At 41.9% G+C, this 14,852-nt stretch overlaps 1 protein-coding gene and 1 long non-coding RNA gene across 2 annotated transcripts; one reads left to right on the top strand and one right to left on the bottom strand.

The window, feature by feature from the left end:
- The first annotated feature begins 720 nt into the window (after positions 1 to 720).
- Positions 721 to 6,514, top strand: LOC143418278 (uncharacterized). The gene is made up of 3 exons (XR_013098206.1): positions 721 to 878; positions 3,739 to 3,785; positions 3,934 to 6,514. It is a non-coding gene; the product is annotated as an uncharacterized LOC143418278 (long non-coding RNA).
- On the bottom strand, positions 6,512 to 12,715 carry LOC112434510 (uncharacterized). The gene is made up of 5 exons (XM_024802049.2): positions 12,315 to 12,715; positions 9,033 to 9,101; positions 8,878 to 8,926; positions 7,805 to 7,897; positions 6,512 to 7,533 (listed from the first exon to the last, which is right to left on the bottom strand). Exons 1-5 carry the CDS (start codon positions 12,452 to 12,454, stop codon positions 7,222 to 7,224), a joined length of 663 nt encoding a protein of 220 aa, XP_024657817.2. The 5' UTR covers positions 12,455 to 12,715; the 3' UTR covers positions 6,512 to 7,221.
- Between the last annotated feature and the right edge of the window lie 2,137 nt (positions 12,716 to 14,852).

Below are 14,852 nucleotides of genomic sequence, written 5' to 3'. Positions count from 1 at the left end.
TTTTGACTCCTGATGCTTTTATATGTCACTACTGCATGTCCTTAACTTTTGTCTCTCTGTTTTGTTCTTGTCTCTCTGAGCTCATCTCTTCTCTTTCCCCTCACCCTGCAACCAGTCATGGTAGATGCTCCTCCTGGAGCCTGTTTTCACTGGGAGGATCTTTGTGTCAAAGGGAGTTCTTCTTCCCACCATCACCAAGTGCTGCTCACAGTGGAGGCGGTTACCTTACACTGTTAAACAGCTTCAGATGACTGTTGTTGTCTGTTGGGTATTGTCACTTATAAATAAATGGTAAATGGTAAATGGCCTGTATTTATATAGCGCCTTACTAGTCCCTAAGGACCCCAAAGCGCTTTACATATCCAGTCATCCACCCATTCACACACACATTCACACACTGGTGATGGCAGCTACATTGTAGCCACAGCCACCCTGGGGCGCACTGACAGAGGCGAGGCTGCCGGACACTGGCGTCACCGGGCCCTCTGACCACCACCAGTAGGCAACGGGTGAAGTGTCTTGCCCAAGGACACAACGACCGAGACTGTCCAAGCTGGGGCTCGAACCGGCAACCTTCCGATTACAAGGCGAACTCCCAACTCTTGAGCCACGATCGCCCTAAAGTTACAATGGACGGATAGATGTTATTGTGACAAAGAGAAAACAACTGTTGACAGATAGATTGTTGTTTTGTGTGTCTGCAGTCTGTCAGTCTGTCTGATCACAGAGGAAGGCTGTACTTCTCTGGCCTCAGCTCTGAGCTCCAACCCCTCCCATCTGAGAGAGCTGGACCTGAGCTACAATCATCCAGGTGACTCAGGAATGAAGCAGCTGTCGGCTGGACTGAAGGATCCAGGCTGGAGACTGGACACTCTCAGGTATGAAGAATGTCTGATAGAGGAGGAAGAGCTGGAAACATTTCCTGTGTCTTTCACTCACTTCCTGCAGGAATATTTTCAGGGACAGACACACTAGTCTAGCTGGATAGTTCATGGATATTTATGTAGGGGTCTCCAAGGAGTCTGTTTGCAGGAACATTTAGGTCACAGGTGTACCTGATATAGATACCAGTGTACCTAATAAAGTGTCAGCTAACATTTGGAAATGGAAGCTTAAATAATGACAAACTGTACATTCACAGCTGAATTCACAATAAATTTGTTCTCAAGTGCACATTTTTCTGTTATTGTTGTCAAACAACAGAATGAGAATGAAATATTGATTCTAACAGGGCCCATAAACAGCATTAGCTTAGCAGCATTAGCTTATCAGAGTTTCCATCATGGTCACACAAATCCTTAGCAGAGAAAAGTGTCACATCATTATAACACAAGATAAAAGGGTATTAGCATAAGCTACTAATGCTTATTCACCTCAAATTAGCTTTCGCTGCTAATGGTAGCCTACTTAACATTAACTCCTCACTAATATAATGCTAATTCACATCAAATTAGCATTAGCTGCTCATATTGTTACAAGGAAAGAGAAAACGGTATTAGCATTAGCTACTAATAATTATTCAGCCCTAATTAGAATAAGCCTCTAAAAGCAGCCTACTTAGCATTAACTCCTCACATTGTTATAATGTAAGGGAAAAGAATTAGCATTATCTAATAATGTTGACCTTGGCCCACTGGAAAAGTTCAGAACTAAAGATTTAGGAGTGTTTCTCGATAGCTCTTTCTCGTTTGAGAAACAAATAAATTCTGTTATTAAAACCAGCTGTAAGGTTTATATTGTTGATTGTCATTTATGCTTAGAAATATTTACTCATATATGCTTAGAGTTGTATAATCGATTGCATGATGATAGAGGTTTGATCCTGAGTAGTCTGTAAAGACTCTGTGTGCCTTCCAGAGTGCTCTGGCATGCACACACCACTTGGGGCCATGAGAGAGGTCGTACCCTCTCTTACTGATTTATGGTGTAGGACAGGGGTCTCAAACTCAATTTAGCTGGGGGCCGCTGCAGGCAGAGTCTGGGTGAGGCTGGGCCGCATTAGGTTTTCCACAAGAAAGGCATGGTTAAAAAATTCCAATCTTCTCAAATCTCTTTTTTTATTTTTTAACACAAAATATTAAAAATGAATAAACAAATTAAGAATTAATAAGAAAATAAATCAATCAGTAATACATAAATAAAACAATAATAAGATATTTTTAGTCAGTGAACTTGTGTGTATCTTTCAGTCTTCTATATCTGCTGTATTTAGATTGAAATGTCTGTATTAACAGTTCTATAACCTTCTTATGAACATGAATGGAACACTGTAGAAAATGAACTGTTCTTCTGAACATGGCTTCTCTTGCCTACTCCTTGCTGCTAGAGACCTGGCAGCGTTTCCTCTCGCATAGCCGAGCCAGATTTGGCCTGAGGGAGGAAGCAGTTGCGGCCCTCAGTATGTCTTGAAGATGATCATCCGTAAGTCTGGACCTGTACTTGGACTTATTGAAGTTCAAAGTGGAGAAGAGCTTTTGGCACAAGTATGTGCTACCAAAAAGGCACATGGTCCACTTGAACATTCGGGAAAGCCGAGGGAAACTAGGGCTCAATCCTCTCAAAAATTGTCCAAGCTTGTCTGCTTTTCCACTCACCTCCCTGAACTTTGCTTTGAGTTCAGAGTTGCACTGCAGCTCAATGAGCTCCATTTGAAGCACAGAAGGGGCATCTTGCACATCAAAGGAGAAGGGGTCTGCAAAAATGTGAAAGGTGGCTCTGTGTGTCTTGAAGTCAGCAAATCTGTGATCAAATTCCTCCTGTAGCCTCAAAATGACATCAACATACTCGTCAGCACTGAATGGTGTGCCTGCATCCACGAGAGCCTTGCATGCTGGGAAATGGCAAAGGTTTGTAAGAGCCCTTTGTTAGGGGGACCGCTGGACTCTTAGCACCAGCTTTGGGGTTACAGGGTCACATCTGGAACGAACACACACACACACACACACACACAGACACACACACACACACACTATGCACAGACACACACACACACACACTATGCACAGACTGGTACTCTTTGTTCATACCTGTGTAAGACGTCATAATGAACTTGTGCATATTCATGTAAGCTCAATAAAGAGCAGTGTTACGAGGGAGCAGACGAGAGCGACTGAGGTCAAGTGAAGGAACGGCGCTGTCACAGTTCTCTCCCTCATCAATTGTCTGGTTCCAGCGGTGGGTCTGTGCTAGACGACCCATCACCAGCTTTTTCCAGCTTTTTCCACTGGTTACCAGTACGTGGTAGAATCCACTTCCAGATCTGGTTGTCTTTAAATCTGTGAATGGATTGGCTCCATCTTATCTCTCTTTAACAAAAGAATCCAAGTGGAGCCCTCAGGTCTGCAGATAAGCAGCTTCTGACCAGAACTAGACGTAAAAACAGAGGTGAGCTTTATCGATGGCTGCAGCCAAACTCTGGAACAGTCGCCCTTCACATCAGGTCGTCACCAACACTGGACATTTTTAAAAGCCGGTTGGAAACACATTTGTACTCTGTAGCTTTCAATCCTGACCAGTCTTTATAGTCATTACTGTGTATGTTTCCTATTTTCTCTCTACTCTGTGCAGCACTTTGGCTCAAGCTGTTTTTAAATGTGCTGATAAATAAATGTAGATTTCTTTGAATAAAACAGTGGAGCCGAGCTTTGAGCTCAGTGTGTAACAGTGTGTGTGTGAGAGCCATGTAATGTCCATGTGTGCATGCTGACTGTGCTGCTCTGACCCCCCTCCTCCTTTCAGGGTGGAGCCTGCTGGAGTCCGATGGTTGAGACCAGGTCTGAGGAAGTGTAAGTGTGTTTTTAATGGGATTCATGAAAACAAAGCAGCACACATTCAACCATCTTCATCATGTCAGGAGTCATCATCAAAGTGTCAATCAATGAACAGATGATGGATCAATAACTGCAGCTGGATTGTGTTTGTTCTCTCCATCAGATTCCTGTCAACTCACAATCGACACAAACACAGTGAACACAGAGCTCCAACTGTCTGACAACAACAGGAAGGTGACACGTGTGGAGGAGGTTCAGTCATATCCTGATCATCCAGACAGATTTGATGATGTTTATCAGCTGCTGTGTAGAAATGGTCTGACTGGTCGCTGTTACTGGGAGGTCGAGTGGAGAGGACACGTTTATATATCAGTGAGTTACAGAAGCATCAGAAGGAAAGGACACAGTGATGACTGTGTGTTTGGATGGAATGATCAGTCCTGGAGTCTGATCTGCTCTGATGATGGTCCTGGTTATGTCTGGCACAATAGAATAAAAACATCCATCTCCTCCTCCTCCTCCTCTGTCTCTAACAGAGCAGCAGTGTATGTGGACTGTCCTGCTGGCACTCTGTCCTTCTACAGAGTCTCCTCTGACACTCTGATCCACCTCCACACCTTCAACACCACATTCACTCAAACTCTTTATCCTGGGTTTTGGTTTGGTTTTGGTGACTCAGTGTCCCTGTGCTGAGTGGAGTGTAAAGAGTGTCTCCTGTTACAGAAACACTCTGACTGTTGAACAGATAGTTCAGTCTGTACATGTCTGTCTCTTTCACTCACAAACACGTTTTCAGATTCATGGATTCAATCAGTTGATGTTTGAAACTCTTCTAAATGATTCCTTGTAAACTTCTTCCTCTTCAGTCACAAACAAACAGGAAGTGATGTCACATGTGTTCCTGTCCACACAGCAGAATGAGTCTATTGCTGACAGTGATGTACAAACAGAGTGAGCATTTCTGAGGCCCAAAATAAACTGAGTAGTTCACTGAATGAACAATGGACTGTGAGCTCAGTTCCTTCATCATTAGTATGGATTATATATGTATCTGTATTATATTAGTATCATATATATCAGGTGCTGCTGCTTTCAGTCATTGTGCAAATGTGCTGTTTGTAAGCTTGTAAAGCTGCAGTCAGCTGAGACTGAAGAAGTCACCTGATCAGTGAGCAAACGTTTCTGAAAACGTCCAGATGAACAGAATCAACCTTTTGGGATCAGCCAGCAATGCAGCATCATTGTTGTTCAGCTTCAGAGGTTTGCAGGAATGAACTGATGACCAGAAACAGCTGCAAAGTCCAAGAAAATACCAGCTGGAGTTCAGCTGCATTTGAAGAAGTCAAAGAAAAGTAAGGATGGCAAAGGGCGACGTTTTCTTCCAAAGAGCTGCAAACATGGTCGACGCCTCATTAGAAGAATCATCTGGACGTTTGTGAGGAACTCTAACCAAGAAAGCAACGTCACACAGATCCAACAGACAGTTTCCATGACTGCAAGTGTTGAGTGGAAAAATGCTACATTGCATTATTGCATCCTCTCACCACAGGAGGCGCTGTTGGCACCACTGATTGCTGATCAGCTGTTCTCTGATGATCTGATTGATACTGTGAATAACGGGACTCACTGAACTCTGTGACACAGTGAAGATTACAGAGTTTAACTTCAACATCTGACTGACGTCACACAGACAGAAGGATGAACCAGTGAGGCACAGAACACCGTTACTGGAGATACTGGATCAGCTCCATGTGAACCTCTGATGGAGAAGCTGCTGAGCCAGAGAAACATCAGGACATGACAGCAGCTGCACTTATCTAACAACATGTAGCAGAGCTGATCTATGTTAGAGGATCTATCACAGCAGCTGAAGCCAAAGTCCAACACTGGATACCAGCTGAGCCTGTGCTGAGTGTAGTGTTACAGGAAAAGGGCAGAAACACTGGTAGCTCCCAGTGATGCTGACTGGGGCACAGAGCTGAATGATGCAGCATCAGGACACTGTTTCAGTCTGACTGACAGAGAAACCTGTAGCTGTATCTACATGTGAGGCAGAGGCCACACAAGCAGCTTTCTATGTTTCACAGTGACTGAGATCTTCAGTGGGGGTGGACATGCTCCTGTACAGACCTCTGAGGAGAACCAAGGTGCAGTCAAAGAGTCCAGTCTGTCCTCACAGATGTGAACATGTGCTTTCATCAGGTCTGCTGTCAGCTAGCAGGCTCACATCAGAATCACTGTTCCTGAAAAACACAGTCTGTGTGACATCATCAGTCAGCTGATGGTCCCAGATCTGAATGGTTTCTGTCTCTACTGCACTCAAAAAAATAATTCATTGGATGAACTTAATTTCATCTTGCCACCTATATTCCATCTAAACAAATCATGTTATATCAATCCATCTTGATTGTGTTGTTTCAACACTAAATATGTTTGTAAGTGTAACATAATTTAAACATTAACATTCAGTTAATTTGATTTTTATTCAGTTAACATGTTTGTACCAAGTTAGTCTAATTAATTTAAATTCATGTTATATTGTTTAAACACTTTGGCACATCAAAAGTCAGTCTTGTTACATGAACTAGTAAAATATTTGTTTGTTACACCAATGTTAATCTTGTTGAATGAACAAATGTAATTTATGTCTGTAGTACTTACACCAATCATGTTTCAGTTAGTGTTTGTATTGCTTATGTAAACATTACTTTTAATTAAATTAATGAAACATACATAAATGATAACTTGCAAAACCATCTCTTTTATTTTGCTTGAACATTCTTAAAACAGTTGGCAGGATCCCAGTTCAGCCTAGCTTTCTCCCCTTTAACCATCTCATACTAAGACCACAGAACTTCCAGATCAAGACATGCTGACTGAAAGAAAAAATACAATAAAATAACCCTAATAATAAAAATGAAATAAGTCTGTTGAATAGTTTGCAGACAAAAAATATTATCCCCAAAGCAACTTTCGTAAAATGTAGTAAAATATGCATTGCAAACAACAATATGAATTTTAACACAATTTAAAGCTCAGACATAACATTCAACATTACTATAATATTACAACATTACTATGTTGCTTGCATACATTAGTCCTCCATTTAATCAGGCTGTATCCATTAATAGTGACTTTATGCTATTTAACGTGTGGAGAAAACATTCAATTTTGAGTATAACTGCTCCACTCAAACAATTTGTGAAAACCAGTGTGCATTTGCCTTTGTAACAATTGCCATCTGGCAAAAATCAGTGTTTACACTTAAACTGTATAAGACTTTAAGTTATGAACAAACAATCTTTGTATAATAGCCGCAGAGCAAACCACATAGTTTATATGAACATTTTATAACTTACAATTTTAAACTTTAAAACAGTAAACACATATTTGCATTGCAAAAACCTTGAAAAAAAAATATCTGGCTTGCCTGAGTCTGTTTCAAGCTCATTCACCCCATTAGCTTGTTTTTTAGAAACTGTGCCTTGGATGACAACCTCTGTCCATCCAGCTTCATGATAATCTTTTGCAAGACTTCAAAAGTGCATTTGAGCTCCGGTGGGTAGCTTAGGTTCAGACAGTATATCAGTCCAAATAACAGAGCACAAGCAATTGCAATGCTCCTCAAACCAGTGAGAACCTCCACGCCTTCAATCAGGACACCGATGTTCTCTGGGTCATCTCCAGGCTCCGCACCCTCCTGATGTATGACATACACTCCCATCACAGTTTGTTCCATGGCTTCAGTGTTGGCCTCAGTGTTCTGTGACGTAAAATACAATAATACATTTGTTTGAGTCTAGATATGAAAAAAATAAAGGAATTCAGCAATCAGCGTGAATATGCTGATATATTTACTAAATTCTATGTCTCTGGTTTCACACCTCAGAAATTTGACATGAAACAAAACAAGGACCAATTGCAATATCTTTTATTCACACGTGGTGTCACATTTTACCATTTCATATATTGAAATTACCCATAACTCCTGGAGCAAATTACATAACACAGAACAACTTGTGAATGTAACTGACCGTATATTCCTTCACAAGTTTCTCATGGTCTTCATTCAGGTAGACACACAAGGACTTCAGGATGCATGCTCGTCTTGCATGTATTGTGTCATCCTAAGAAAAAAGGGAATCCATAATGACAATATTTAGCTTTTAGGCAGCAGTTTGAAAAAGGAATACTTAGTTTGGAAGAGTCCAAAAGGCCACATGGTAAATAGACTGGTTCTTATATAGCGTTTGTACTGAAATGACTTCCTTTGGTCTATCGATAAAAAATACTCAACAGGCTCTACAACCCTAAAATTTTGTATGTAGTATAGTTTTCTTTTATAAGGAGTGGCAATATTTTAGCCACAGGGTTAGAAACACATACAGAATTTGCAAGCTCTTCAATAACAGCCTGACTAATATGGAGGTTAAGGCTCTTAAAAATTTCTCTAATTGTACGCTTTGTCAGAGGTACACTAGCTGAACTCAACAGAAAAACTAACTCCTCTAAGAACTCATCTAATCCTTTTGCTGGAACATGAAATATGTGTTCCAATTTCAACAATATTACTGCTAATTTCCGTTCAATTAGTTCGGGCTGATTTTCAACAGCACTATTATCACATTCTGTCACTGACTCACTTTCAAATTCACCATAGGATACATCTTCAGAACAGCTAGCCCTTACGTTATCAGAGGACTCTATCACTTGAACTGGGTCCACACGTGTAACTACCCTGTCTTTAAAATCTTTAAGTGTGTGTGGATGATGCTTCCTCTTGTGTGTATAAAATGTATTGTAAATATTTGTCTTGAAAGGGCAACCAAGAAACACACAACTAACTGTCTCGTTACTTCGCAGATGTGTTCCAATATGGACAAAAAAATCTCTCTCAGAGAAGACGTCACTGCAGTCACATAACTCACATTTAAAAGTTACTGAACTTGAAGCTGTCTGTGTAAACTGAGATGAATGAGCTTTATAGACATGAGTGTTCAGTCCACTCCAAGTCTTAAATGTGCACGGACAATTAACATATATGCACAGATAATGTTGACCTATTCCGTAATGATGATGTAGTTTATAATGTTGAAGTAATTTGTACCTGCTGCTCTCTCTGGTAACACAATGCTTGCACTGCCACATACACGTCACTGATAAAAAATGAAATATGCATTAGAAAACGTCAAGGAGATTAAACTTCTGCATCATCCAAAAAAAATAAATAACATAATAATAATAAGGCAAACATGAACTTACCATGTATTGTTGAGGAGGTGCATAAGAATCTCAGAGCATGGGAATGTGGCTTTATTTTGTGATGTATTTCTGGGGAGAGAAATTAATTAAAACAAAGTTATTACTCTGACAAATTTGTGTTAATATCTACATACTGTGAAATGTGAAGACTGTTACGGTGCGTACACACCGAACGCGATAGACGCGACCAGAGCTTCAGGTTTACATGTAAAGTCAATGGAGGAGCACGATGAAGCGTGACTGGAGGTCCAGCTAAACTTCGGAAGCAGATTTGCATTGAGAAAACGCTTTTCTGCCTACTTCACACGACTGACGCCTTTGAAGCGCGAAGTAAAATACGCGCTGCAGTTTGTGTGGTGCATTTTGTGCATTCGCGCTTATCACGTCTACCGCTCCAGCTGGTAAAATCTGCGGGACAGCAGCTTCTCAAACTCGGCAAGGGACAGAAGGTGGTACAGCTGAAAGCGGCCGTCATCCAGACGGAGCTTCTGGAGCAAGTGGTGAAACTCACCAAACTGCTCATGCTTGTGGAAGACCTGATGGACCCAGGTACGGTGAGGACGTCCTTTAGGCACTGCTCTGCTCTCCACAGCAAATAGAGAAGGGAGACTCTTTCTTCAAACGCTAGATTGACAGCTGCCATTTTAATAACATACCGTCTGGCACTACTTCCTCCCAGATCTCTTCTTCATACGCGTGAAAATTGCATATAAAGCTCGACCAGTTCATGCTGGACGCGCTTCGAGGTGCAAATGTGCACGCGATCAGCTAGGGGCGTCTATCGCGTTCGGTGTGAACGCACCGTTAGTCAGCCTTAATGCAGAGCACCAGAGAAACTATAACCCGAACAATTATCCACCTAAATCATTCTGAATTCGAAAACTAAGTGAATATATTACAAAAAAAGAAAATGCACATGCAATTATTGTGACAGATTTTATCTTACTCCTTGTTATTAACTCCCCTAAACGCTGGTTTAGTTGAATTAAACCTTTCATCAATCCAGTTAATGCGGTTGCCCGCGACTAAACTCCACTGACAAAAACAGGAATTTTAGATAGAGCATCATAAAACACTCATAAAATCACCAAAACCATGTCGGTCAGTCTTACCACTACTACCAACAATCACCAACTCCGGTTAAGCAGAAAGTAACCTGTCATTCACGGAGCTATATGCGAAGACGTAACGGCTCTACGCGGCTTTCCCGCTCTTCAAAGTTAGCTAACTCCAGAGAAGAAAAACAGTCCTACCAACGCAGATAACCATGAAACACACCTCATTCAAAGTCGACAGAAACAAAAAAAAAAACGAACTTACCAAAATAACCTCATCAGTTTTTGCTCTGTTGCAACAATTAGCGACTCCGGTTAAGTTTTTAAAAAAACATTAAATTCACCGACTTACATTTGAAAAATGCTTGGGTCTACAACCTCCCTGCTATATATAAAACTCCTCTAAACCTCCACACTACACAGGTAAAAAATTTTAACTACCGTATTTTCACGACCATAAGGCGCACTGTACTAAAAGGCGCAGTCTCAGTTATGTGTGCCATTACTGTATTTAACACACACATAAGGCGCACTGGATCATAGGGCGCATACAAGTACCGTATGCGTATTTAAAAATAAAGCAGGAGCAAACCTGAGTTCAGTACCTTACTCACATTTCTATTGCCGGTAATCGTCATCATCAACAACACACAAGCATACAAGTGTGCATATTTAAAAATAAAGCAGGAGCAAAACTGAGTTTGGTACTCACATTTTTATCATCAATCAAACCCATCGAAGTCCTCATCCTCTGTGTCTGAATTGAACAGCTGCGCTAAATCTCCATCAAACATGCCAGGTTCACTGTCTTCACCGTCAGAGTCACTTTCCGTGCCGTGCGGCTCCTCGGAAACGATGCCGGCTTTTGCGAAAGCTCGAACAACAGAGCCAGCAGACATGTTAGCCCAAGCATCTACAATCCATTGGCAAATTGTGGCGTAACTCGCCCGGCGCTGCCTTCCACTCTTAGTGAAACTGGTCTCCATCGGTCATCCATCGCTCCCAGGCCGCTCGCAGCCTTACTTTGAACGGGCGGTTCACACCGATGTCCAGCGGTTGGAGTTCCTTTGTCAGGCCTCCCGGAATGACAGCAAGCTCACAGTTCATTTGTTTCACTAGTTTTTTCACATCGGCTGTGAGATGCATAGAGTCACAGATCAACAGCGATGGTGATGCGTGGAAAAAACCACCTGGTCTCCTTACATACACCTCCCTCAGCCACTCTTTCATCATTTCCTCATCCATCCAGCCCTTTTCATTTGCCTTAATGATGATTCCTGCTGGAAACTTCTCTTTAGGCAAAGTCTTTCTCTTAAAAATCACCATAGGCAGCAGTTTCTGTCCATTAGCATGGCAGCCAAGCACAACAGTAAAAGAAGACTTTTCGTGCCCCGTTGTGCGTATCGCTACCGTGCTGGTCCCCTGCTTCTCCACAGTGTGACTCACCGGGATGTCAAAAGTGAGCGGGACCTCGTCCATGTTTGTGATGTGGCTGGGCTGGATGTGTTTGTCGCCGATGTGTTTGCTGCAGTAGGAGCGGAAGATGGCCAGCTTTTCCTTATAATCCGCTGGAAGTTGCTGCGCTACCGTAGTCCTGGTCCGGATGGAAAAATGGCACCGTTTCATAAAAAGTGAAAGTGAAACTGCTTTTAGCCGAATGGTGACCGTCGAAACGCTTCTCCCGCTCGCTCTTTGCTCGATGATCCACCGCTCGAGTCTTTCCTCCAACTCGGGCCACCTCGCCTTATTTCCGCGGAAACTCAGCTGCGTTTTCTTGACCTGCCGGAGCTTGTTTTCTAGCTTCCTCCATTTGCGAACCATCGATTCGTTAATCTTAAATTCTCTCGCCGCTGCTCGATTTCCATGTTCCTCCGCGTAGCTGATGGCCTTCAGTTTAAACTGTGCTTCGTAAGCGTGTCTCTGCCATTTTCAGGGTTGTTAAAACAACGATGTCTTGCATAATGCACATACCTGTTCTTTTATACAGGTATGTGCGATTGTCCTGGTATATACGATCAACGCCCACACTTCACCCTTTAACGTTCTCATGGTGTTCTCTACTACGTTCTCCTTACAACACATAGGGCGCACTGCGCTATAGGGCGCGCCGCACTATTTGAAGAAAATCTAAGACTTTTAAGTGCGCCTTATGGTCGTGAAAATACGGTAATAGTATTTATCTCTCACTCCACTAACCTAAATAAATATATCAAGAAATATTACTTACCTCACTATCAGGTATGCCAAAGAAGTAACTCCACGTGCGCTCGTTAACTTCTCAACGGACCTTTCCGCATCCGGTGGGCGTGGAGCATGCGCAATACATGACGCTATCAGAGCCGTTGGTTTGATGGACCTCATTCTCATTGGATTGCCATGAACGAATTTAACTCATCAAAGTTTTCTTTGATTTATATTCAACAAAAAAGAATGAATCATTTAATGAGCATAAAAATGATTTCTTCATGTGATGTAAACATATTACTACTTTGTTAATCAAACACATGCCCTAGTTGATTTTTTTGAGTGTGAGGAAGTCAGAGAATATCACTGAGGTGTGGATCAGGTCTGAGTGAGCTGTGGAGGGACAGCTTTAAACAGTCCACAGGTCTCACGTCCTGCTCAGTCTGGTAGCAGATACCTCGTATTGTTCCAGATGTGCTGACATCAGCAGCAGCACAGCTGTGTGATACCATGAATCTCAGTTATTGATCCAACACACAGTAAATACAAAGATCAGGATTTCTGAGAGTAATCATTATGAGTCTGAACACATGATCACTGAATGTTAGTCTCCACAATAATAAGCTAACACAAGCAAACACAGCTTTCAGCTCTTATTTTGAAACTGGCTTATTTAGAGAGCTGTGATGTGAGCGTGCCTGGCTCTGAGGCACTTGGGTCAGCCTCTGTTGTTTAGAAGTGTTACAGACTGTGAATGACACAGACCTGTCAGTTTCCATGTTTGTCTGTAACACAGCTCAGGGGCTCCATGCTGAACGCATCCATCCAGTGTTATTGATCCAGGACTGATACCAGCATTGGGATCAATACTACAACACACAATCACATGTGTCCACGTGATGTGTTTGACCAGCTTTATTCATTAATGATCAATCAGCTTATTTACTGCATCTGAGTCCAGCTTCATTTAAATGATCCAACCATGAAAATGACATCAGTCCTACAGAAGCACTTCATGCTAACAGGAAGTCATTGATTAAGGTGGAATAACACAGAGACACAACCACTCACAGCTAACCTGACCCCACTAACTGCATGTGTTTGGACTGTGGGAGGAAGCCGGAGTACCGGAGAGGACGCACACAAACACGGGAGAACATGAAGCTCTGAAACAAAGATGGTGGATTTGACCTCAGGACCAGGCAGGGTTACGGGGGTCATGACCCCCCAATAATAGATCCAGCTACACTGAAACTGTCAATTTCATTTACTTTTCCTGTTTTAAAGCTATCAGGCTGCTTTGTGGCTCACTCAATACTAAACTAAGATACTTTCAGTGTGAATCATTTGCAGGAACACAGGCAGGATTTAAAGTGCAGAACTTTACAGTCTCTGTCTCAAAGTTGGTCTGAACATGCTAACAGCTCTTTGTTTTTCTCAGTTTTCACTGGTTTGATGTAATGAAAGAAATTTTAAAGAAGCAGACGATTGTTGTTATTTTAGTTCTATAGTTTCATAAATCGTGGTGTGGATCTAAGTCAACATTCAGAATAAATAAGATAATACAGCACTTTGATGGTTGCCTTTGTATTTTCCCAGCAGTGCTCAGGTTGGTTCTCGGCTACATTTACATACAGATGTTAATGTGTTCAGCAGCTGGACTCATCTGAGGAAGGAACATTGGAAAGGTGCTCAGTGCACAACTGCATCACTAATTTTATGTAAGACCCTGTGTTTTATTGTATTTATATATTTGTAACATTTGACTCAAACACTTTTGGGAAGGATGAAAATGTTTTCAGGAGGAAGTTTTTCCTTCTGTCCGACTGCAGTACACACAACACTGCGTCTCCCTCCCTTATCACAGTTCCTCAGGCTGGTGATGAGCGCCCCCTGGTGTCAGTGTTGATGACGTCATGCACAGTGAAACATAAACAGTGTCTGTTAATAAAAAATCATGTGTCCATTCTCATGTTTGCATCATGTTTCTGTAAAATCATCAGCTGTTTCTGAACCTTCTTCATTGTTTGACTCATTCCAACAGCTGTGAGCTGTGATGGAGTCAGAGCAGCTTCATCACTGATGTTCAGGTGAAGCTGAACTTAATAAACTGTAGAAATGATCAGGATTCAGGCTGGATGTGTAAAACACTTCTGTGTGAGGTCGCAGTGCTTCATATGTGTGTGTGGGCTGAAGCACACACGTGTGAGTCCTCAGAGGTTTCACACACATCACTGCACACACTTCTAATCCTAGTTTAAGCTTGTGGATCATATCGGACACATCAGCAGCTCTTTGGAGACAAAGATTTGAGATTTAAGATGAGTCATAGTCTTTCTATCCATGGTAGCTTCCACTGCTGAGGCTCGGGAAACATGAAGAGGATAATTAAGAGCAAGCATCAGCTCTGTCTCATCTAACTACACAGTATTATGATCATGCACTTATGTCTCAAACTAAGACACAATGAGACAAAATGAGTTCTGTGAGTCTTTAGATTATCAGTAAATTCTGGTGACAGTTTGACGCTCAGTGGAGCCATTTTTGGTTTGTGATGAGTGTTTTGTGAGCTTCTGTTTTG

Source organism: Maylandia zebra, linkage group LG4, assembly GCF_041146795.1.
Source record: "Maylandia zebra isolate NMK-2024a linkage group LG4, Mzebra_GT3a, whole genome shotgun sequence".
NCBI classification, from domain to species: Eukaryota; Metazoa; Chordata; class Actinopteri; order Cichliformes; family Cichlidae; genus Maylandia; species Maylandia zebra.
Note: the sequence above shows the minus strand (reverse complement) of the source record. Positions and strands in the feature narration are given on the sequence as shown.

Coding starts and splice junctions, on each gene's coding strand:
- LOC112434510 (XM_024802049.2), bottom strand. CDS start 12,454: ATGAGAATGAGGTCCATCAAACCAACGGCTCTGATAGCGTCATGTATT. Junction 9,102..12,314: donor TTGGCATACCTGATAGTGAG/GTAAGTAATATT, acceptor TTCTCTCCCCAG/AAATACATCACAAAATAAAG. Junction 8,927..9,032: donor CACCTCCTCAACAATACATG/GTAAGTTCATGT, acceptor ATTTTTTATCAG/TGACGTGTATGTGGCAGTGC.